This window comes from Oncorhynchus keta, chromosome 3 (assembly GCF_023373465.1).
Source record: "Oncorhynchus keta strain PuntledgeMale-10-30-2019 chromosome 3, Oket_V2, whole genome shotgun sequence".
Classification (NCBI taxonomy): Eukaryota; Metazoa; Chordata; class Actinopteri; order Salmoniformes; family Salmonidae; genus Oncorhynchus; species Oncorhynchus keta.
Window position 1 is genome coordinate 25,528,432 of NC_068423.1, and position 23,604 is coordinate 25,552,035.

At 40.7% G+C, this 23,604-nt stretch overlaps 1 protein-coding gene and 1 long non-coding RNA gene across 49 annotated transcripts; one reads left to right on the forward strand and one right to left on the reverse strand.

Moving 5' to 3' along the window:
* The first annotated feature begins 10,572 nt into the window (after positions 1-10,572).
* On the forward strand, positions 10,573-12,250 carry LOC127915119 (uncharacterized). 48 transcript variants are annotated; one of them, XR_008090260.1, is made up of 6 exons: positions 10,573-10,740; positions 10,788-10,892; positions 11,177-11,693; positions 11,788-11,823; positions 11,871-11,917; positions 12,106-12,250. It is a non-coding gene; the product is annotated as an uncharacterized LOC127915119 (long non-coding RNA). The 48 variants fall into 48 exon arrangements; XR_008090267.1 differs by having other exon boundaries at positions 11,177-11,635; positions 11,730-11,823; XR_008090265.1 differs by having other exon boundaries at positions 11,177-11,635; positions 11,777-11,823.
* A 1,131-nt stretch (positions 12,251-13,381) lies between these two features.
* Positions 13,382-20,592, reverse strand: LOC118371025 (RPE-retinal G protein-coupled receptor-like). Its single transcript, XM_052493946.1, has 8 exons — positions 20,180-20,592; positions 19,563-19,722; positions 17,964-18,085; positions 17,254-17,407; positions 16,298-16,337; positions 15,598-15,675; positions 14,458-14,571; positions 13,382-14,291 (listed from the first exon to the last, which is right to left on the reverse strand). The coding sequence occupies exons 1-8, from the start codon at positions 20,253-20,255 to the stop codon at positions 14,145-14,147; spliced, it is 891 nt and encodes a 296-aa protein (XP_052349906.1). The 5' UTR covers positions 20,256-20,592; the 3' UTR covers positions 13,382-14,144.
* Between the last annotated feature and the right edge of the window lie 3,012 nt (positions 20,593-23,604).

The window sequence follows — 23,604 nt, forward strand, 5'->3', positions numbered from 1 at the left end:
CCTACAATACATTTTCTGCCACAAGAAATCTTGCTAGTAACCTACAGGACACTTGCGGCCACTAGCAATGGTGCCAGTAACCTACAGGACACTTGCTGCCACTAGCAATGGTGCCAGTAACCTACAGGACACTTGCTGCCACAAGCAATGGTGCCAGTAACCTACAGGACACTTGCTGCCACAAGCAATGGTGCCAGTAACCTACAGGACACTTGCTGCCACTAGCAATGGTGCCAGTAACCTACAGGACACTTGCTGCCACAAGCAATGGTGCCAGTAACCTACAGGACACTTGCTGCCACAAGCAATGGTGCCAGTAACCTACAGGACACTTGCTGCCACAAGCAATGGTGCCAGTAACCTACAGGACACTTGCTGCCACAAGCAATGGTGCCAGTAACCTATAGGACACTTGCTGCCACAAGCAATGGTGCCAGTAACCTACAGGACACTTGCCGCCACAAGCAATGGTGCCAGTAACCTGTAGGACACTTTCTGCCACTAGAAATGGTGCCAGTAACCTACAGGACACTTGCTGCCACTAGCAATGGTGCCAGTAACCTATAGGACACTTGCTGCCACTAGCAATGGTGCCAGTAACCTATAGGACACTTGCTGCCACTAGCAATGGTGCCAGTAACCTATAGGACACTTGCTGCCACTAGCAATGGTAACCTATAGGACACTTGCTGCCACTAGCAATGGTGCCAGTAACATACTGTGCCTTCACTGATTCTTCTGTTGACATCACTTGCTGATTGGCAGCATATTGTAACAGCCTCATCCTATCAGAAGATTGCAGACTTGGCTTATTCGAGGTGTGGCTTTCAGCTAGCTTTTTTTGGTCTCCCATAAGAGGGAATGTCATCCCAGTTAATCTGGTCTGTTCATAAACACCAAGCTTGTAATTATATATAAATATTTTTTTAACAAGTGGGATGCATTGTTGAGTGTTACATGCATTGAGCGTTAGTGCTGATTGGACGGAGATTGTGACAGCTGGTTAAAAAGGGCATCCCTTGACAAGGCAAGAACAGGAAGTATGTCAGGAGAAGTGCAGTATTATCATAAGTAGACGTGTGCTTGGAATACGGAGGAAGAATGGAGGGAAAAAGAGAGGCAGTGGAGGTCTAAGAGAGAGAGGGAGGAAGAGGGTGATCTAGACTCTGTTAAAAATGGAGGGAAAAGGGAGATGGTTTGTTAAAGAAGAATGGTAGAAAGTGTACGCAGAGTGAGTTGAAGACAGGAGGAGAAATGGAAGTGAATGAGGGCGAAGAATCCGAGGTGGTAGGTGTGGTGAAGTTCTCGAAGCCCGAGGGTCAGGATAAAGACTCATCTGTGACAGTAGGAGAAACGTTTTTGGAAAAAGTGGACCCTTGCCATTTTCAGGTTTCAGGGTGGGTGAAAATAGAGTTTGGTGCTGTGGAATCCGTGAGGGTAACCAGAAGTGGTCTCGTGGTACTTGTTTGTGTTTCTGCTGGTCAGAGGAAGCAGGCACTCCGTGTTAAACAAATGGGGGCAAGAGATGTGAATCGTTTCGCTCTCAAGAAAAGGGTGCCATTGAAAGGAGTGATTACTGGGGCAGCTGTAAATGTGAACCTGACCTCAGGAAGGGGAAGACTCCCGGTAAATGTGAACCTGACCTCAGGAAGGGGAAGACTCCCGGTAAATGTGAACCTGACCTCAGGAAGGGGAAGACTCCCGGTAAATGTGAACCTGACCTCAGGAAGGGGAAGATTCCCGGTAAATGTGAACCTGACCTCAGGAAGGGGAAGATTCCCGGTAAATGTGAACCTGACCTCAGGAAGGGGAAGACTCCCGGTAAATGTGAACCTGACCTCAGGAAGGGGAAGACTCCCGGTAAATGTGAACCTGACCTCAGCAAGGGGAAGATTCCCGGTGTTTGTGATGCTTGTGGTTTGGTGCAACGCAGACAGGGTGGCATGAGTAGTAAAACAGAAGTCATTGTCTGTTCTTTTGAGCTTTGATGTTGAGTCTTTGCCCAAAAAAGTGATGTTAGGATGTATAAGTTATCCTGTACGAGCTTTTTGTGCCGATTACATTATGTTGTTACAGGTGTCAAGCTTATGGGCATGTGGCAGCAGTGTGTAGGAGGGAGGATCCAAGCTGTGAGAAATGTGCAGAAGGGCATATTACATTAGGTGTTACAGACGGCATGTGGCAGCAGTGTGTAGGAGGGAGGTTCCTACTGTAGGTGTGAGAAGTGTGCAGAAGGGCACGAGACAAAGGAATGTGTAGTATTGGGGAAAGTAGTGGAATGTGTTAATTGTAAGGGTGCCCATGGGGCTGGGTATCAGACATGTCCCGTGTGAGAGAGGCAGGTTGAGATTTCCAGGGTGAGAGTAGTGAAGAAAGTAGAGGAAGATGGGTCAAGGGGGAGGGATACTGAGAGGAGTGGTGAGAGTAGTAGATATGTACAAGGTGTATGCACCAATTTGTAAGTCGCTCTGGATAAGAGCGTCTGCTAAATGACTTAAATGTAAATGTAAAATGTAAATGTAATGTACCAGTACAGAGGGAGGAGTGGTGTGAGTAGTAGATCTGTACCAGTACAGAGGGAGGAGTGGTGAGAGTAGTAGATCTGTACCAGTACAGAGAGAGGAGTGGTGAGAGTATTAGATCTGTACCAGTACAGAGGGAGGAGTGGTGTGAGTAGTAGAGCTGTACCAGTACAGAGAGAGGAGTGGTGTGAGTAGTAGATCTGTACCAGTACAGAGGGAGGAGTGGTGTAAGTAGTAGATCTGTACCAGTACAGAGAGAGGAGTGGTGAGAGTAGTAGATCTGTACCAGTACAGAGAGAGGTGTGGTGTGAGTAGTAGATCTGTACCAGTACAGAGAGAGGAGTGGTGTGAGTAGTAGATCTGTACCAGTACAGAGAGAGGAGTGGTGAGAGTAGTAGATCTATACCAGTACAGAGAGAGGAGTGGTGAGAGTATTAGATCTGTACCAGTACAGAGGGAGGAGTGGTGAGAGTAGTAGATCTGTACCAGTACAGAGAGAGGTGTGGTGTGAGTAGTAGATCTGTACCAGTACAGAGAGAGGAGTGGTGTGAGTAGTAGATCTGTACCAGTACAGAGAGAGGAGTGGTGAGAGTAGTAGATATGTACCAGTACAGAGAGAGGAGTGGTGAGAGTATTAGATCTGTACCAGTACAGAGGGAGGAGTGGTGTAAGTAGTAGATCTGTACCAGTACAGAGAGAGGTGTGGTGTGAGTAGTAGATCTGTACCAGTACAGAGAGAGGAGTGGTGTGAGTAGTAGATCTGTACCAGTACAGAGAGAGGAGTGGTGAGAGTAGTAGATCTGTACCAGTACAGAGAGAGGAGTGGTGAGAGTATTAGATCTGTACCAGTACAGAGGGAGGAGTGGTGAGAGTAGTAGATCTGTACCAGTACAGAGAGAGGAGTGGTGAGAGTAGTAGATCTGTACCAGTACAGAGGGAGGAGTGGTGAGAGTATTAGATCTGTACCAGTACAGAGAGAGGAGTGGTGTAAGTAGTAGATCTGTACCAGTACAGAGAGAGGAGTGGTGTGAGTAGTAGATCTGTACCAGTACAGAGAGAGGAGTGGTGAGAGTAGTAGATCTGTACCAGTACAGAGAGAGGAGTGGTGAGAGTATTAGATCTGTACCAGTACAGAGGGAGGAGTGGTGTGAGTAGTAGAGCTGTACCAGTACAGAGAGAGGAGTGGTGTGAGTAGTAGATCTGTACCAGTACAGAGGGAGGAGTGGTGTAAGTAGTAGATCTGTACCAGTACAGAGAGAGGAGTGGTTAGAGTAGTAGATCTGTACCAGTACAGAGAGAGGTGTGGTGTGAGTAGTAGATCTGTACCAGTACAGAGGGAGGAGTGGTGAGAGTAGTAGATCTGTACCAGTACAGAGGGAGGAGTGGTGAGAGTAGTAGATCTGTACCAGTACAGAGGGAGGAGTGGTGAAAGTAGTAGATCTGTACCAGTACAGAGGGAGGAGTGGTGAGAGTATTAGATCTGTACCAGTACAGAGAGAGGAGTGGTGAGAGTAGTAGATCTGTACCAGTACAGAGAGAGGAGTGGTGTGAGTAGTAGATCTGTACCAGTACAGAGAGAGGAGTGGTGAGAGTAGTAGATCTGTACCAGTACAGAGAGATAAACCAACGAGGGATATATGTTTCAGTAAGATTGGATTTTTGGCATTTATAGCAATGGTTATCAACTGTACTGCAGGGATGGAACATAAATCTCAGAAAATAGAGGTTGTGGTGGCAGCTGCATTTGGTGAGGTATTTGGGTGTGTGAGACTTGACGTCAGAAGAGTTACAGGATGTGTTAAGTGGTGGTGTTCCATCCTGTCAGGGTGATGGCATGAGGAAGGAGTAAATAGATTTAAATAGTGAAGAATTATTATTTAAAAAATTGTGAGTGTAGTGTTAGATGGTAGGGTATTTATTTATGATTATAATTGTGTATTTTTTTAAGCAAACTATAAGGGAGTTATACTCCAGTCCAGTAAGTGGTGGTAATGCAACATGTATTGGATGCCAACCGCCGTTAAAGCTCAGCGAAAAAGAAGCCTGTAGTCTGCCAGTTATTCAGTGTTGTTAAAGGCCAGACATAAACTCAGCAAAAAAAGAAACGTCCCTTTTTCAGGATTCTGTTTTTCAAAGATAATTCGTAAAAATCCAGATAACTTCACAGATCTTCATTGTAAAGGGTTTCAACACTGTTTCCCATGCTTGTTCAATGAGCCATAAACAATTAATGAACATGCACCTGTGGAACGGTCGTTAAGACACTAACAGCTTACAGACGGTAGGCAATTAAGGTCACGGTTATGAAAACTTCGGACACTAAAGAGGCCTTTCTACTGACTCTGAAAAACACCAAAAGAAAGATGCCCAGGGTCCCTGCTCATCTGCTTGAATGTGCCTTAGGCCTGCTGCAAGGAGGCATGAGGACTGCAGATGTGGCCAGGGCAATAAATTGCAATGTCCATACTGTGAGATGCCTAAGACAGCGCTACAGGGAGACAAGACAGACAGCTGATCATCCTCGCAGTGGCAGAACACATGTAACAACACCTGCACACGATCGGTACATCCGAATATTACACCTGCGAGACAGGTACAGGATGGCAACAACAACTGACCCGAGTTACACCAGGAACGCACAATCCCTCCATCAGTGCTCAGACTCTCTGCAATAGGCTGAGAGAGGCAGGACTGAGGGCTTGTAGGCCTGTTGTAAGGCAGGTCCTCACCACACATCACTGGCAGCAACGTTGCCTATGGGTACAAACCCACCTTCGCTGGACCAGACAGGACCGGAGAGTGTTTAATTACACATTGTGCTAGAGTCTACCAGCTCCATGCTAGTGGACACCTGCAAAGCCATTATTTTGGCAGTGTAAAATGTGGAACTGCATTAGAGCTGTCAAATCCACAAATACCTGAAGCGGAAAATGCCATTGGCTGCACAGAGTTGCATTAAGAGAGATACCATGCAGCCTTGTTTACAAGTTGGAACACGAGATGTAATCTACACCTCAATTAGGCTGATAGAAATCCTCAATATTTTGTGTGGAATGATTTTCAATTTGAGTGTCATTATTTCAATATAGCCTACACGTTCTCGTTCTGAGTAGAACTGGCGTGGCTTCATGATGATGACCATATGAACTCCCCGATTTGACAGCTCTAATGCAGTTAAACCTCTGACACAGTCAAAACACCAGCTATGCGGGTGTCGGCTATCGCGTGTTGAATCTAGGCCTTAACGTCAAGTGTCCCTGAGCACTGCTACTTTTTAGTTGCTGTCAGATAACCACGCCATTATTGACTTGACGGGACAAAAAGGTACGTAAGTGCATTGCTATTGACAGTAAATAAACTACAAAACACTAATAGAGTATCGTATTACTGTAGAAATGTACCGTAAAATAACTACAATTTACCACAAAATAAACACTAATGACTAACAGTGTAGTTTCATGTTATCACATGTTGAACCAAATGATTTCACATGTTTTTGGAACACTTCACATGTGGAAAATGTGTTTTTGGAACACTTCACATGTGGAAAATGTGTTTTTGGAACACTTCACATGTGGAAAATGTGTTTTTGGAACACTTCACATGTGGAAAACGTGTTTTTGGAACACTTCACATGTGAAAAATGTGTTTTGGAACACTTCACATTTGGAAAATGTGTTTTGGAACACTTCACATGTGGAAAACGTGTTTTTGGAACACTTCACATGTGGAAAATGTTTTTGGAACACGTCACATGTGGAAAATGTGTTTTGGAACACTTCACATGTGGAAAATGTGTTTTTGGAACACTTCACATGTGGAAAATGTGTTTTGGAACACTTCACATGTGGAAAATGTGTTTTGGAACACTTCACATGTGGAAAATGTGTTTTTGGAACACGTCACATGTGGAAAATGTGTTTTGGAACACTTCACATGTGGAAAATGTGTTTTTGGAACACTTCACATGTGGAAAATGTGTTTTTGGAACACTTCACATGTGGAAAATGTGTTTTTGGAACACTTCACATGTGGAAAATGTGTTTTTGGAACACTTCACATGTGGAAAATGTGTTTTTGGAACACTTCACATGTGGAAAATGTGTTTTTGGAACACTTCACATGTGGAAAACGTGTTTTTGGAACACTTCACATGTGGAAAATGTGTTTTTGGAACACTTCACATGTGGAAAATGTGTTTTTGGAACACTTCACATGTGGAAAATGTGTTTTTGGAACACTTCACATGTGGAAAATGTGTTTTTGGAACACTTCACATGTGGAAAATGTGTTTTTGGAACACTTCACATGTTGAAAATGTGTTTTTGGAACACTTTCTTATGTGGAAAATGTGTTTTTGGAACACTTCACATGTGGAAAATGTGTTTTTGGAACACTTCACATGTGGAAAATGTGTTTTTGGAACACTTCACATTTGGAAAACTTCACAATTTCAAATGTGCAATTCCATGTGTTATTGCTGTTCAGCTAAAGGGATGACCCCACCTGGGATTTGAAGTAGACTGATCATTCTGCTGCGCCACAAAGTCAGCAGTGTTTTCGTAAAACATTAATTACTTATAATACATCTCTACACTTATCAAAATAGCGTCATCTGTACTGCTATTATAGTCCTCAATCTGACTATTCTCTCATCATTGCTTTCATTTACTTATTTCAGTCATTTGAGTGATTCTATATATTCTTTTAATGTTACCCCTGAATCACTATAATAAATATAATCGTTTTTAAACAAAGCTGAGATTTATGTTGATGTCCAAAGTGTAGGAATAAAGGTGAAATCAGTAACTGACAACAGACATTGTGGCGGAGCAGGAAGATTGGAATGCTGTGAACCAAGAGGATGTGAGTTCAAATCCCAGGTAACAACATATTGTACATGAATTACTCTATAAATACACACAACGTTGTCAAATATGTATTAAAAGCACTGTGTATCAGAATGACTGCTTTTGGTTTGCAGAAATCTCATGTGAATCCAAATGTGAAAGATTATGTGATCGAGAGCTGCATGTAGCCACCTGTGCACATTTGGTTCATATCCTTTGCTAGTTAGTGAGTTATTATCCCAGTTAAAAATAATGTGTAGTCAGCAATAGGGGAGTGATTTTTTTTTCTAGACATCTTTAAAAAGCAAGTCGGGTAAAGAGCTTTTTTATGTTTTAAAGGGGCAGTGTTGTATTTTGAGACAGGCTTGAATAAGTCAAGTAGCCAATAGGCAGAGGGTAGCATAATGAGTCTGATTCTCAGTATTAATGGTATGGGAATAATAATGCATTTTCTTTTGTAAAGTGGTTTCTTGCATCAAACAACACAACAACATTTTCAGTCACCTCCTTGTCTGAAGGTTAAGTTGACAAACAGATTGAGTCTCATGGAATGTAGGCCTACATTGAACACCAAACTTTGGCTGTTACTGTCGGCTGAATACTAGGACAGCTATTTCCATGTTAAAATGTTATTGGATGCATTTTCTCCATTGTTTTTGATGGTAGGCCACTCTGGTAGGCCACTCTGGTAGGCCTACATTATGATCAACTAGTCACTGTAGGCTACTTGGCCCCTGTTAAACCTGTAACTTAAAGCAGGTACAGCCTCAGTGTTCATAGTAAACGCACACTGGAAGTTGCACAGAATCAAGTTTGAGCTCAGCAGACCAAAAATTTGCTCAGTGCCCCAAAAAACAAGAGGGAACATTGGTGGACACCCCTTCAAATGAGTGGATTCGGCTATGTCAGCCACACCTGTTGCGGACAGGTGTATAAAATCGAGCACACCGCCCCGCAATCTCCATAGACAAACACTGGCAGTAGAATGGCACCTTACTGAAGAGCTCAGTCACTTTGTGGCACCTTCATGGGACGCCACCTTTCCAACAAGTCAGTTTGTCAAATTTCTCCCCTCTAGTTTCCCCGGTCAACTGTAAATGCTGTTATTGTGAAGTGGAAAGGTCAAGGAGCAACAACAGCTCAGCCGTGAAGTGATAGGCCATTCAAGGTCACAGAACAGGAAATGCTGAAGCGCGTAAAAATAGTCTGTCCTCGGGTTGCAACACTCACTACTGAGTTCCAAACTGCCTCTGGAAGCAACGTCAGCACAACAACTGTTCGTCAGCACAAGAACTGTTCGTCGGGAGCTTTATGCAATGGTTTCCATGGCGAAGCAGGCAAAGATCACACAAGCCAAAGATCACCATGCGCAATGCCAAGCGTCAGCTGGAGTGGTGTAAAGCTCGCCACCTTTGGACTCTGGAGTGACGAATCACGCTCCACCATCTGGCAGTCCGACGGAAGAATCTGAGCACGCTATCTGCCAGAATGCATCGTGCCAACTGTAAAATTTGGAATAATGGTTTGGGCTGTTTTTCATGGTTCAGGCCCCTTAGTTCCAGTGAAGGGAAATCTTAATGCTACAGCATACAATGAATGACATTCTACACGCCTCCCAGCTAATGGTATCAAGTTCTACTGTAGCCAAATGTGGGACACTATATAGTGAATAGCATGCCATGTCAGAAATAGGACATTTGAATTATGGGTGAATTACAATGAATGGACATTTTTGAAGGTGTTGATACATTTTTAATAGTTCAAGTCTGTTAAATGGAAATGACAAACTTTACACACCTTTTTAAACCTTGAAATACACTACACGTTTTGCATTTCCTGTTGTGCAGGAAATATTCCTGCAACATCCGAGTGATCAAATTAAGATCCTACATCTGTAGTTAGCATTGTGTACTGTACCAGGCAGTTACCAATTGTGTTTGAGTTCTTCGAAGTATGTTAATGTCAGTTCATGAACCCCTCAGACTTCATACGCATCCCAAATGGCTCCCTATTCCCTACCATAGGGCTCTGGTCAAAAGTAGTGCTCTACATAGGGAATAGGGGGCCATTTAGAGTATAATATAGAGTGCCATTTTGGACACTTCCTTCACATTGTTTAGTTTGGCGTACCATCTCATCTGTTAAATAGATTATGCTGTATCTAGTACTGAGCGATTAGTCCTTTTTGAGGTCGGTTCAGTTTCAGTTCGATTATTAAAAAAGAATCACGTTTTTCAATTTCTATCATAAAAAAAAAATGTGGTATGTATTATGTGGGTTGAATTCGGTAACACAGAATAAAACAATTAACAGCAGTCACATTACTTTAAACCTCAAAGGAACCAACCCTTTTTTTCAACAAATGTGTTATATTTGATGACTTATTTATTTAATTCCAAGTCAACATCTCATCTCTATAGAGTTACTAGAGTTACTGCCTATGCTGTTTGACAAAATCACTATTTTAGTATTTCTTCAAAGTAAATATGGCATACTTTTAAGACTGCTGAATATCTAAAATCATGTATTTTCAGGCTCGCTAAACTTTCTATCCCTCGATCGGTGCTTCTCTCTTCTCTCAGCGGGCGCGCAATGGATTATAGTCATTGTAGTTAATTACCAAGTTTTCTGAGGTAAACTATGTACAATGTTGGCTTGTTGGAAATTACAACTCCCTACTACATCTCACAATTCAGGATTGATCTAATTTATCGCTACATTAAAAAAAAAAAACTCATCTAGCTAAAAAAAATTAAACCTTTTGTTGATTTATCCAGAACTAGTTGGCATTGTCATTTCCACCAATTCTGCTCTCACTAAAAATGATCTCAGAACTGTATTTTGTATACATTTCAGGAAAATACAAGACGTTGCCCAATTTGTATAAAAATAAATGGTTTGGTTACATCATTCTGTCAACCCTCCTAAAACATACTGTAATGATGGTGTGTAGTAAGCACTTTCTTAGAGTACTGTAACATCCAGGTCCCTTTCTATTGGTCAACAGGGTTCTCTGAACCTGACCAATTATAACATCCAGGACCCTTTTTATTGGTCAACAGGGTTCTCTGAACCTGACCAACTATAACATCCAGGTCCCTTTCTATTGGTCAACAGGGTTCTCTGAACCTGACCAACTATAACATCCAGGTCCCTTTCTATTGGTCAACAGGGTTCTCTGAACCTGACAAACTGTAACATCCAGGTGAGTTAGAAGAAAGCCGACTCCTCCCCCGGAGGAAGACTGTTGTCTATTTGCAATTTGCTTCTCAAATGACACTCTATTCCCCACTCTGTTGTAGTGCACTATATAGGGAATAGGTGGCCATTAGGTCTTGGTTCATATTAGTGCACTATATAGGGAATAGGTGGCCATTAGGTCTTGGTTCATAGTAGTGCACTATATAGGGAATAGGTGGCCATTAGGTCTTGGTTCATAGTAGTGCACTATATAGGGAATAGGTGGCCATTAGGTCTTGGTTTATAGTAGTGCACTATATAGGGAATAGGTGGCCATTAGGTCTTGGTTTATAGTAGTGCACTATATATAGGGAATAGGTGGCCATTAGGTCTTGGTTTATAGTAGTGCACTATATAGGGAATAGTTGGCCATTAGGTCTTGGTTTATAGTAGTGCACTATATAGGGAATAGGTGGCCATTGGGTCTTGGTTTATAGTAGTGCACTATATAGGGAATAGGTTGCCATTAGGTCTTGGTTCATAGTAGTGCACTATATAGGGAACAGGTTGCCATTAGGTCTTGGTTCATAGTAGTGCACTGTATAGGGAACAGGTTGCCATTAGGTCTTGGTTCATAGTAGTGCACTATATAGGGAATAGGTGGCCATTAGGTCTTGGTTTATAGTAGTGCACTATATAGGGAATAGGTGGCCATTAGGTCTTGGTTTATAGTAGTGCACTATATAGGGAATAGATGGCCATTAGGTCTTGGTTTATAGTAGTGCACTATATAGGGAATAGGTTGCCATTAGGTCTTGGTTCATAGTAGTGCACTATATAGGGAATAGGTGGCCATTAGGTCTTGGTTTATAGTAGTGCACTATATAGGGAATAGGTGGCCATTAGGTCTTGGTTTATAGTAGTGCACTATATAGGGAATAGATGGCCATTAGGTCTTGGTTTATAGTAGTGCACTATATAGGGAATAGGTGGCCATTAGGTCTTGGTTTATAGTAGTGCACTATATAGGGAATAGGTGGCCATTAGGTCTTGGTTTATAGTAGTGCACTATATAGGGAATAGGTTGCCATTAGGTCTTGGTTCATAGTAGTGCACTATATAGGGAATAGGTTGCCATTAGGTCTTGGTTCATAGTAGTGCACTATATAGGGAATAGGTTGCCATTAGGTCTTGGTTCATAGTAGTGCACTATATAGGGAATAGGTGGCCATTAGGTCTTGGTTTATAGTAGTGCACTATATAGGGAATAGGTTGCCATTGGGTCTTGGTTTATAGTAGTGCACTATATAGGGAATAGGTTGCCATTAGGTCTTGGTTCATAGTAGTGCACTATATAGGGAACAGGTTGCCATTAGGTCTTGGTTCATAGTAGTGCACTGTATAGGGAACAGGTTGCCATTAGGTCTTGGTTCATAGTAGTGCACTATATAGGGAATAGGTTGCCATTAGGTCTTGGTTCATAGTAGTGCACTATATAGGGAATAGGTTGCCATTAGGTCTTGGTTCATAGTAGTGCACTGTATAGGGAACAGGTTGCCATTTGCAACACCCCTGCTGATTGGGTGATGTGGCTGTGACAGGCCCTGGTGCTGTGCCACACAGGATTACTGTGACAGGCGGCTGTGTCAGGGACTTAGCTGCATTAGTTCACTCCACTCGTTAAAGGTTTATTTCAGGACTGGAGACTCCATGTTAAGCAGCTCAGACGACACAGTGACAGGCGCTGGCGCGTTACACCACTGTGTTGATGTCTGCCCTGCTTACCTCATCTGGGACCAGAACACATGACTGGGAGTAGAGACAAAACTGAGAAAGACAACATTGCAAACAACTGCAATGGAGTAGATTGACTTTTTTTTTTTTTTTAAACGTAAGGTTAAGCATGCCGGCATCTGCTACACAAAGATAGACAAAGTTAAAACGTCACAACGTGACACAATGTGATAGTCTAAGATTACGGTTTGAACGTACAAATGCATTAAAAAATATATATGCACTCATGACTGTCAATCTGTCTGCTAAATGGCATATTATATTAGAACTAAAAAAACACATTCAATACACCAAACATTATTAGGTTAAATCTAGTTTACTCCAGACTATATGGGGATGTAATGTAATGTAAGACTATGTAACATAGGGAGCATTGGTCATTCACAAACTTCCTCCGTGGGATTCAGTGTTTAAAGGAAGTGGTTTTCGCCACTTCCTTTAAAAAAGGGATGATCCTGCTTCTTTAAGTTCTGTCTCCACAGTAAGGATCTACAGAGAATAGTTCTTCACAGAAAGATTGGTGGCTATACTGTGAAGAGGTTACATCACATCAAGGCTTTTGTCTTCAGATTTGAAATTGAACCATGTTCCCTACATAGTGCACTAAATAGGGAATAGGGTGTAATTAGGGACACAATCCTAAAACTCCTCAGGAACCAAAAGTGACACAATAAATCTGCTTGGTCACAACTATACAACAACCTCCATAGCATGAAATGTCTTGGCTGAATGACACCTGGGTTCAGTCACTATATGAAATAATTTCCAATACTTTATCCTGGCTCGATTGAGATTGCCTTAACTGTATACTGTAAAAAAAAAATGTTTAAAAAAAACTGTATACCCTGCCCATCTGGCACTCCAGGCAGGTTAAAGTATTTTAAAGATTTCAAATAGTATTTGAACCCAGGTGTGGTAAGAGTATAGCTCTTTTTTGAAGTCTCATCCTTTTACAGCTGTACAGGTACAGCGGCATGCTGAGAATCACACCATTTCCAGGTAAGGTCAGTGGAGTCAGATTGAAGAGCGGCTGCCTGGCAGAATACCTTGCTGTGTTTATTACAGTGCTGGAGGGATACATCAGGGAAACTTCTAGAAGTAAAGCTATTGGCTATAAAACAAATATTTTAAAAAACGGAATTACATTAACATGACTTGAACCTTAAGTTTGGTCCACTTTTAAGTTGATCTCTGGTCGTATTACCTTCAAATAACTCAGCATGAACATGGCATTAAGAGCACTGTGGTATTTGTATTACAACATAGGTTACTGAGTGTCCTACGTCTAGTCAATCATGAGACATCCTTCAATCTAATAGCAGGTGCTTCTCCCCAAAGTCTATTTGAATGGAGAGTCAGCCACCATACCGCTATTGACAAGCTACATTGGACCCATGGTTTCCCAAGCCAGCTAAATAAACAATTAACATAAGTTCACCACCTTGTACAAATACCATTCTTCCAATGTGAAACCTACTGCAATGAGAGTGCATGATGAGGATGTTGTTTGGATATAGCCTGTACCATAGAATTAGAATGTGAGAATGGAACATTCTAATTCCATGGCCTGTACAGTAGTGTAACCATGGAATTAGAATGTGAGAATGGAACATTCTAATTCCATGGCCTGTACAGTAGTGTAACCATGGAATTAGAATGTGAGAATGGAACATTCTAATTCCATGGCCTGTACAGTAGTGTAACCATGGAATTAGAATGTGAGAATGGAACATTCTAATTCCATGGCCTGTACAGTAGTGTAACCATGGAATTAGAATGTCAGAATGGAAAACTTCCTTTATCTTCCTTTTAACTTCACAACGACAGGCTCAGTAAACTTCTGGCCAGTCAGGAACTGCCACACCCCTCCTCTGTAGAACTCATTCCCAAAGGAATAGAGCCACGCGTTGAAAATAGGATTAGTTTTCGCCAAAACAGGAAGCAACTAGGAGATGAATAAAGATGTTTTCTTGTTAAAAGATTTAAATAAAACAAATCTCCATTCAAATTTCATTTAACTAAAGAATTATCAAGCACAGAGAGAAAGGAACAGAAAAAAAAGACAAAATAGAAGAAAAGGGAAAAAAGGTAGAAGAAAAAGAACTGCTCACCATTCTCAGCTTTGGAGAGACCAGTCTGGCATTGCCAAAGCAGGCGTAGATGCACATGATTTCGTAGGGTCCCCAGCAGAACAACAGAACCCTCAGTGGTATGCTGGTGTTCCACTGGAATACAAGGACAGTCAATAAAGTTGTATTGAATGGGACTTAAGGGTTAGAGCTATCTGGAATCCTTGGGATGTCCCTACCATAAATTCTAACCCCGACACTTACTTTAATCCTGTTTAGACTTTTCTGGCTTTTGAAGTCACACAATAACATATCAAAATCACATAATGTATAAAAGAGCAGAACATAGTGACTGTTATATTCCCCCACACAGAACAGAGTGACTGTATGTACCCCCACACAGAACATAGTGACTGTATGTACCCCCACACAGAACATAGTGACTGTATGTACCCCCACACAGAACATAGTGACTGTATGTACCCCCACACAGAACATAGTGACTGTATGTACCCCCACACAGAACATAGTGACTGTATGTACCCCCACACAGAACATAGTGACTGTATGTACCCCCACACAGAACATAGTGACTGTATGTACCCCCACACAGAACATAGTGACTGTATGTACCCCCACACAGAACATAGTGACTGTATGTACCCCCACACAGAACATAGTGACTGTATGTACCCCCACACAGAACATAGTGACTGTATGTACCCCCACACAGAACATAGTGACTGTATGTACACCCCACACAGAACATAGTGACTGTATGTACACCCCACACAGAACATAGTGACTGTATGTACCCCCACACAGAACATGGTGACAATGGAAACAGGATGCACCTGAGCTCAATTTCGAGTCTCATAGCAAAGGGTCTGAATACTTATGTAAATAAGATATTTCAGTTTTTTATTTATTTGCAAAAATGTCTAAAAAAATCATTTTCGCTTTGTGGGGTATTTGTGTGTATTTTTTCTCATCTATTTTAGAATAAGACTGTAATGTAACAATGTGGAAAAAGTCAAGGGGTCTGAATTACTTTCCCGAATGCACTGTATATTGAGAAGTATGTTTTTCTGGCCAAAGATGAATGGTATTATTATAATGCGTTGTAATGTTCCAAAGAACATTCACATGTTCTAACGGTGGAATGTTAGAGGGTTTATTTACCCTGTGCTTCTGGATCTTCTTGAAGTGTGCGTGAATGGCGTCGTAGTTGGACTTCATGACATAAGCAGGGAAGATAAGGTAGAATTTATTATTATGTTATTATTATGTTATGGTCTAATGTTGTTATGGTCTAATGTTCTAATGGTCTAATGTTGTTATGGTCTAATGGTCTAATGTTGTTATGGTCTAATGGTCTAATGTTGTTATGGTCTAATGTTGTTATGGTCTAATGGTCTAATGGTCTAATGTTGTTATGGTCTAACGTTGTTTTGGTCTAATGTTGTTATGGTCTAATGTTGTTATGGTCTAATGGTCTAATGTTGTTATGGTCTAATGTTGTTATGGTCTAATGGTCTAATGTTGTTATGGTCTAAGATTATGGTCTAATGCTGTTATGGTCTAATGATAATGTTGTTATGGTCCAATGGTCTAATGTTGTTATGGTCTAATGTTGTTATGGTCTAATGTATGGTCTAATGTTGAATGGTCTAATGTTGATGTCTAATGCTGTTATGGTCTAATGTTGTTATGGTCTAATGTTGTTATGGTCTAGGATAAAGTAATCCTTCTCCCCCCTTAAAAGATTTAGATGCACTATTGTAAAGTGGCCGTTCCACTGGATGTCATAAGGTGAATGCACCAATTTGTAAGTCGCTCTGGATAAGAGCGTCTGCTAAATGACTTAAATGTAAATGTAAATGTAGAAGACAGTCAGGGCCCCCATATAGGTAATGTAGTCCCTGTTGAATGGAGATGAACACAGATGATAGAATGACATAAGCAGGGAAGATAAGGTAGAAGACCGTCAGGGCCCCCATATAGGTAATGTAGTCCCTGTTGAATGGAGATGAACACAGACGATAGAATGACATAAGCAGGGAAGATAAGGTAGAAAACCGTCAGGGCCCCCATATAGGTAATGTAGTCCCTGTTGAATGGAGATGAACACAGACGGTATAACGGCATACACTGTATTATACAGTGTATCTTCAAACATGGGGTATCCTCACTTGTCTCGGGTTGCTAAATTATGGTATTTTTCCAAAAATTCCCCGGTTTTCCAGAAATCCTAGAGGATTCCGCAGTTCCTGATTGATTCCCTCCTGATTACGGGAATCTTCCAACTGGGACTTATGGAAAACCTTGGAATATTGCAACCATAGTCAGTGGGAGACATTGCTCGACAGCATTGTTTTTATTGTCCAAAATGAATAATCCCAATCCATTAAGAGATTTTTTGGAAGTGCTCGTTCTGTGTGTGAAATGCTGGATGTTTTCAACTGGGGTAAAGAGCCTACTTTAGAGGTAATCTGCTTGGTTGTCTTAAAATCCCAGTTTCTGTTATTCCATTGTTTACATTTGACTAAGCAAAACAGTGATGTCAACAGCTGGTTTAGACATAAGGGTATTTGGGAATCAATCTGTAGACTTTGTAAAGTCTTGTAGGGTCTCTGGTTGAAACATCAACAGGTGTAGAGGTAACAGTGTGTGAGGAAGTTGTTGTTTTACAATTAACTTACCTTCAGGTCTGGAATTCCCTGCACCACAGATGAGAGAGAACATGAGGGTGTGCGCACATTTCATTTTCTGACTGTAAGTCGCTCTGGATAAGATTGTCTGCTAAATAATCTACATTTGAATATAAACGTAGCCTACATGTCTCCTTTGGTGTAGTCTAGTGTGCAGCAGGTCCTCATGGGCTCAAAGTCATAAACTCCCCAACCAATCAGAGGGACGGCCGCCCAGATGATGGCCAACCCCCAGATAATGATTGAAATAGTCCAGGCCGTGCTCCAAAACAGCTTCTGATCTGGAACATAATAAAGTTATGTTTATTGGAATTTGCAAGAGTATGTTTGTAGCTTTGTAGATGTATATAGTACATCAATAAATAAAATGTTTAATAAATCAATAACGCTTTAGTAAATGACATGAACACATACTGGGAAAGTGCACATGGAGATACCTAGTCAGTTGTACAACTGAATTCATTCAACTGAAATGTGTCTTCTGCATTTGAGGATGCATGGCTTTCGACCTTCGTCTCTCCCGAGCCCGTACGGGAGTTGTAGCGATGAGACAAGATAGTAATTACTAACAATTGGATACCACAAAATTATGGAGGAAAAAGGGGGTAAAATTGTAAAAAAAAAAAAAAAAAGTGTCTTCCGCATTTAACCCAACCCCTCTGAATCAGAGAGGTGCGGGGGGGGCTGCCATAATCAACATCCATGGCGGACGGGAAACAGTGAGTTAACTGCCTTGCTCGGGGGCAGAACGGCATATTCTTACCTTGTCAGCTCGGTTACTGGCCCAACGCTCTAACCACTAGGCTACCTGCCGCCGTACAGTAGGATACTACTCACTGGTCACATATTGGTGATATCTGTCCCAGGCGATGGTAGCCAGGAAACTGATAGAGGCCAGAACTGCTGTCATCCCCATGAAGGCGTGGTTGCTACATCCGTCTTGGCCCCAGGGCCAGTGTCTAGGGTGACGAGAAGAGAGGAGCACATTTAGGCTGCGTTTACACAGGCAGCCCAATTCCGATATTTTGCCTGATTATTTACAAAAGATCGATCTGATTGGTAAAAAAAAACACAATTATTGACAAAATATCAGAATTGGGCTACCTGTCTAAACGCAGCCTTGGTGTTTGTATTCCCATCAGGCATAAACATGGTGACTCATATTGCTGCAAATTGTTATATCAAATACACCTACAGTTGAACTATGAAATCAGGATCACATACATTAACAATTGTTCTACATTACAGTTACGGGCGATTCCTCTCGTAACAAAAGAAGACCATGATTTTAGGGGATTTTTCCATAATTTAATCCATAAGAAGGTTCCTTTTGGTGGTTGGATTCTTGATATATATTTGACATTTGTATCTTAAAGCATAATTGAGAAATAATTAATTGAAATGTTAATATTTGTGACATTTTGGCCTTACCCTTTCCTCCCTTAAGACTCCATATTGTTTCATCTGTAGATGAAAATCGGTGTCATATGAAACTTTTCTGCTTGTTCTGCTTGTTATAAAGTACATTAATTTATCAATATTGAAAAATATAAATACATTAAATACATTATTTTTAAATATAGTTTTTTTTGCATAATAACAGGCATATCAAAGTTCCACCGTGGGATCCCTGATACTTTCAGAGTTATGATCCAATTAGTATGCATTACCAACAGGATGAATGCGAAAATTGATTTTTTTTTTTTATTGTCACCCTCTACTGGTGATTTGCAGGATGTGAAATTATACAAATATAAGGAGGGCTGTGATTGGTCACATTGCCTTACTCTACCATTTTCTCTGAATAAAATGGGTCATAACTTTAAAACTAGCAGAGATCCCTCTGGAACGTATATATGCCCGTAGAGTATATGATGTTCAATATTATGTTGAACAATTTGCCCTAACCAACATTTCTATATTTTTGAATAATTATAAAATATGTTTTTGAAATCCAAATACTACTCATATTAGAGAACAAGTAGAAAAGCTACATTTGACACCCATTTAGTTGGTGTCTTAAAGGAGACCTGTGTCAGGCCAAAATGTCACAAATTTTCAAACTTCATAAAAAAAAAAAAGTTCAATTATGCTTGAAGATACAAATGTCAGATACATGTCAACAATACTTCCTCCAAAGGACCCTTATATCGATTACATTTCATGAAAATAAAAAAAAAATGTCATTTTTTCCCCCTAGTTTCGTGAGGAATCACCCTTTTGTGTAATATAGCATATATCCATTATAGCTACTCAGAAATACATGATACATGCGCCTTACTTGAATGCCTCTCTAGGAAGGATGTCAGCACAAATCATTCTGTAAACCACTTTTAGATCAATGCATAAACGCATGTTTTGCAACAACTATTTGTACACATAAATTAGGCAACCTCCAAAGGCGTTAATGCAGTGTCAGAGGACAAAAATTCATACCTATAAAATAAACTGGCGTAAGCAGCGATCAGGCCGTTTAAATTGAGCATAATGTCAGCCACAGCAAGGTTAAACACAAGAAAATTACTGGGAGTTCGCATTTGCTTTACGCTAATATAGGCCAATATTGAAATGGCGTTGAGGACGAATCCAAGAAGACCTAAAACACACATAGGAAAGAAAGAAATCATCAAGGGAAACAACTTGTGACAGATTCCATGATATAAACAGACTAAATAGAGGTTTAACATTTCAGTCAAGTTACACGTATTGTATATGTCCGAAATTGTTGAATTTTAAGCACACATACTTTTATTTCACTTTCACATTTCAACCTTACAAAACCTAATCTTACAATTCTAGCACATAATAGCAATTATCACATTGACATACATGGGGGTTTTGAAGTTGCCAAATGGCTGTCATTACTTGAAGAATCTTCAAAGCATTTCTCGGGCCAAATAATTTTTGTTTTGTCCGACTTTAAATTCTTTAGGCCTATCCATTTAAGATCCCTTTAAAAGCCCACAGGGCGCCATCCTCTGGCATCCGTCTCTCTAGTGCAAATAAATAAAAACTTTCGTTTCAACATATTTGGCATAAAATATCTCACTTACCCCCAACAAGAAGAGCTGAACCGAATGCAAACATGTCAAAATCGGAGAATCCCTCCGGTAATGTGTATGCTGCCATTTTTTAATGGCTACTATAATTGTCGGGACACTACAGATAATTCCTCTACGTTTATTTTTGCTTCTAAAAGTGCCAGAGGTTTCTAAGACTGAACTCCTTATATACGCTCTTTCACGTGAAAAGGCATTCAAGGACTTATCTCAAGAAAAAACCTTACCAATCCCTACAGGAATGTTCTAATGAGAGGTACAATGATAATAATAGAGTATTCTACACATTGGATATAAACTATTTTCTTCTTTTTCCGAAAATATATTTTTCTTTGTTCATTGAAGTGGTTTCTGCGCACCTAGTGCGCATGCGCAGCTCGCTGATCTATAAAACAACTGATAAGGAGCCCGCCTATCTCACATTATAGGCTACTACTGACCAGTGGTAGTCACTGAACTCTAAACCCACAGATCATGCTTTATCCTTAGTAGGCTAAACATTATATGGTACATGACAATGAAGGATATCTCTCATAGGACGGCGCACAAATGGCCCAGCGTCGTCCTGGTTAGGGTTTGGCCGGTGTAAGGCCGTCATTGTAAATAAGAATTTGTTCTTAACTGACTTGCCTAGTTAAAGTTTAAATAACATATAAATATATATTTAGATAGGTAGGCCTACAGATGTAGGATCTTAGTTTGAGCCAGTTTGCTATGGCAGGGAAATGATCCAGTACCAACAGGAAACGTGAATTATTATGTGGATTATAATTAATGGATATTTTTTTATCATTTTTTCGATAGGGCTAATCAAGTCTGACATTTTAAAGTATAAATTACAAACTTTAGAAGCATTTTTAAACCTTGAATACACTACAAGTTAGAATTTCCTCTATGCGGGAAAATTCTCAGCAACAAAAGAGGGATCAAATTAAGATCCTACATCTTTACCTGCTGCCTTCACCATCCATGACATTATAAACATAGACCTACAGTAACTTTAAGTGCTAGCTGGAAGCTGACAAAGCATATTGAGTTATAAATTCAATTTCAATATGTATATATATATATATGGGTCAAAGCATTAGATGGCATTATGACTAGGCTCTATGAGTTGGTATGTGATACATTAGCTCAGTTTCATACTTTATCCGTAGATCCCAAAGCCGTGGATAGCCTAGAGATGGCCCCAGGGTCATACTTCATCAGTAGAGCCCAAAGCCTTGGATAGCCTAGAGATGGCCCCAGGTTCATACTTCATCAGTAGAGCCCAAAGCCTTGGATAGCCTAGAGATGGTCCTAATGTACTGTAACAACAGTAAAGACTTAAACAATAGAGCTTGCTGGCGTTACTCAGAGTCCCAAATGGCACTCTATTCCCTATTTACTGCACTACTCTTGACCAGCGACCAGGACCAGTAGTTCACTACATAGGGAATAGGGTAGAATTTGAATCCCACATAAACTGGATGAATAATATTACATTGTAATCAAAGACCCCACCTTTTATGGCACGAGAAACAACACCCACAGATTCCGATATGGATTTTAATCAATTCTACCGCTAGTGTAGTGTGCCTGTGTTGCCTATTGGGACATAGTTCATTTCACCTACCGTTATAATCTGTTGATGTAGCAATAAAACAAAGATTGCACTGTCGATGTAAGTCCAGCTGCCTTAGTTTGGACTTTAGACATTGAATAACACACAATTGTTTAACATTTCAAAACTCAACTCGTTCCTCGATCTGTCAGCCCCTAGACTGTAGTTTATTACTAAAGCAGAAGGCAGCCCTCTTTATAAATACTAATTCACATTACTTAGGACACACACACACACACACACACACACACACACACACACACACACACACACACACACACACACACACACACACACACACACACACACTAGAGCCCAGATAATACATGCAAGTGGAGGAGGTTTTTTTTCATGTGCTAGAAAACCCCTCCAAAATGAAAGTGGGTTTAAGATGTATTAATAAGGGCCATAGATAGATGCCTGGATTAAAGACACATAGTTGTTTGGGGGCTGGGATTTGCCTCCTGGTCGCAAATTTGCTTGAAATCTTTAAAGCTTTTGTCTGCACCTGGCTGTTTATGGGCCGGTCCCAAACCGCACCCTATTCCCTATATAGTGCATTACTACCCTATGGGCCCTGTTCAAAAGTAGTGCACTATATAGGGGATAGGGTACCATTTCGGGATGCATTTTCCATCAGTGTCTGAATAGAGACCGGGGACAGACTGTGTACTCACACTAAGCCACTCTCACAGATGGAAAGTGTGTCATGAGGAGGGATCAGTAGTTTTGCAGACTAATAGATGTCCAGACCTACAGGAACAAGGGGCTATAAACATTAAGTGGATGAAGAAGCATAGTCATAGAATGTTGAAATCATCAGAATCCCCTGTGTAGAACCCTGACGTTGACTCTAGAACTCTTACTCTGACTCTAGAACCCTGACTTTGACTAGAACTCTGACTCTAGAACCCTGACTCTGACTCTAGAACTCTTACTCTGACTCTAGAACCATGACCCCGACTCACCAAAATATACAGGTTATGAAAGTTTACAAATTAAATGGATGGATTGTTTTCTATTACTCTTAGCTGCCATCTAGTGGTGCGTTCCATGTTATGTAGGGTCTCACTGGGGTCGAGAACACTGTACCCCACAGTGCATTGGGGGAAAGGAGGCTGCTACTGGTATGGGTTTTGATAATACTGGTGGATATCTTTCATCGGTGTGACTTTGTTAATAGATATTTAGACTGAAAATACTGTACAAAGTTTAAAAAATGTAAGAAATAATGAGTTCTATGTCAAAATCATGGTATGCAACCTTTTAATGACAGACTATGGTAATAGTTATGTTTGAAAAAATAATAGCTTCCTTTTGCACTTACCTTATATTGTCACATTCAAGAAAATGCATACAGTGCTTCTATAAAAGTAAATGAACCACCAAAACTAATGGTCCCCTCCCATCTCTATAATAAACCCCAACTATAAGGAAGTGTTTTACTCTGCATTTAGACTAATGGTCCCCTCTCATCTCTATAATAAACCCCAACTATAAGGAAGTGTTTTACTCTGCATTTAGACTAATGGTCCCCTCCCATCTCTATAATAAACCCCAACTATAAGGAAGTGTTTTACTCTGCATTTAGACTAATGGTCCCCTCTCATCTCTATAATAAACCCCAACTATAAGGAAGTGTTTTACTCTGCATTTAGACTAATGGTCCCCTCTCATCTCTATAATAAACCCCAACTATAAGGAAGTGTTTTAATGGTCTCCCCATCTCTATAATTTAGACTGCATTTGGTCCCCTTTCATCTCTATAATAAACCCCAACTATAAGGAAGTGTTTTACTCTGCATTTAGACTAATG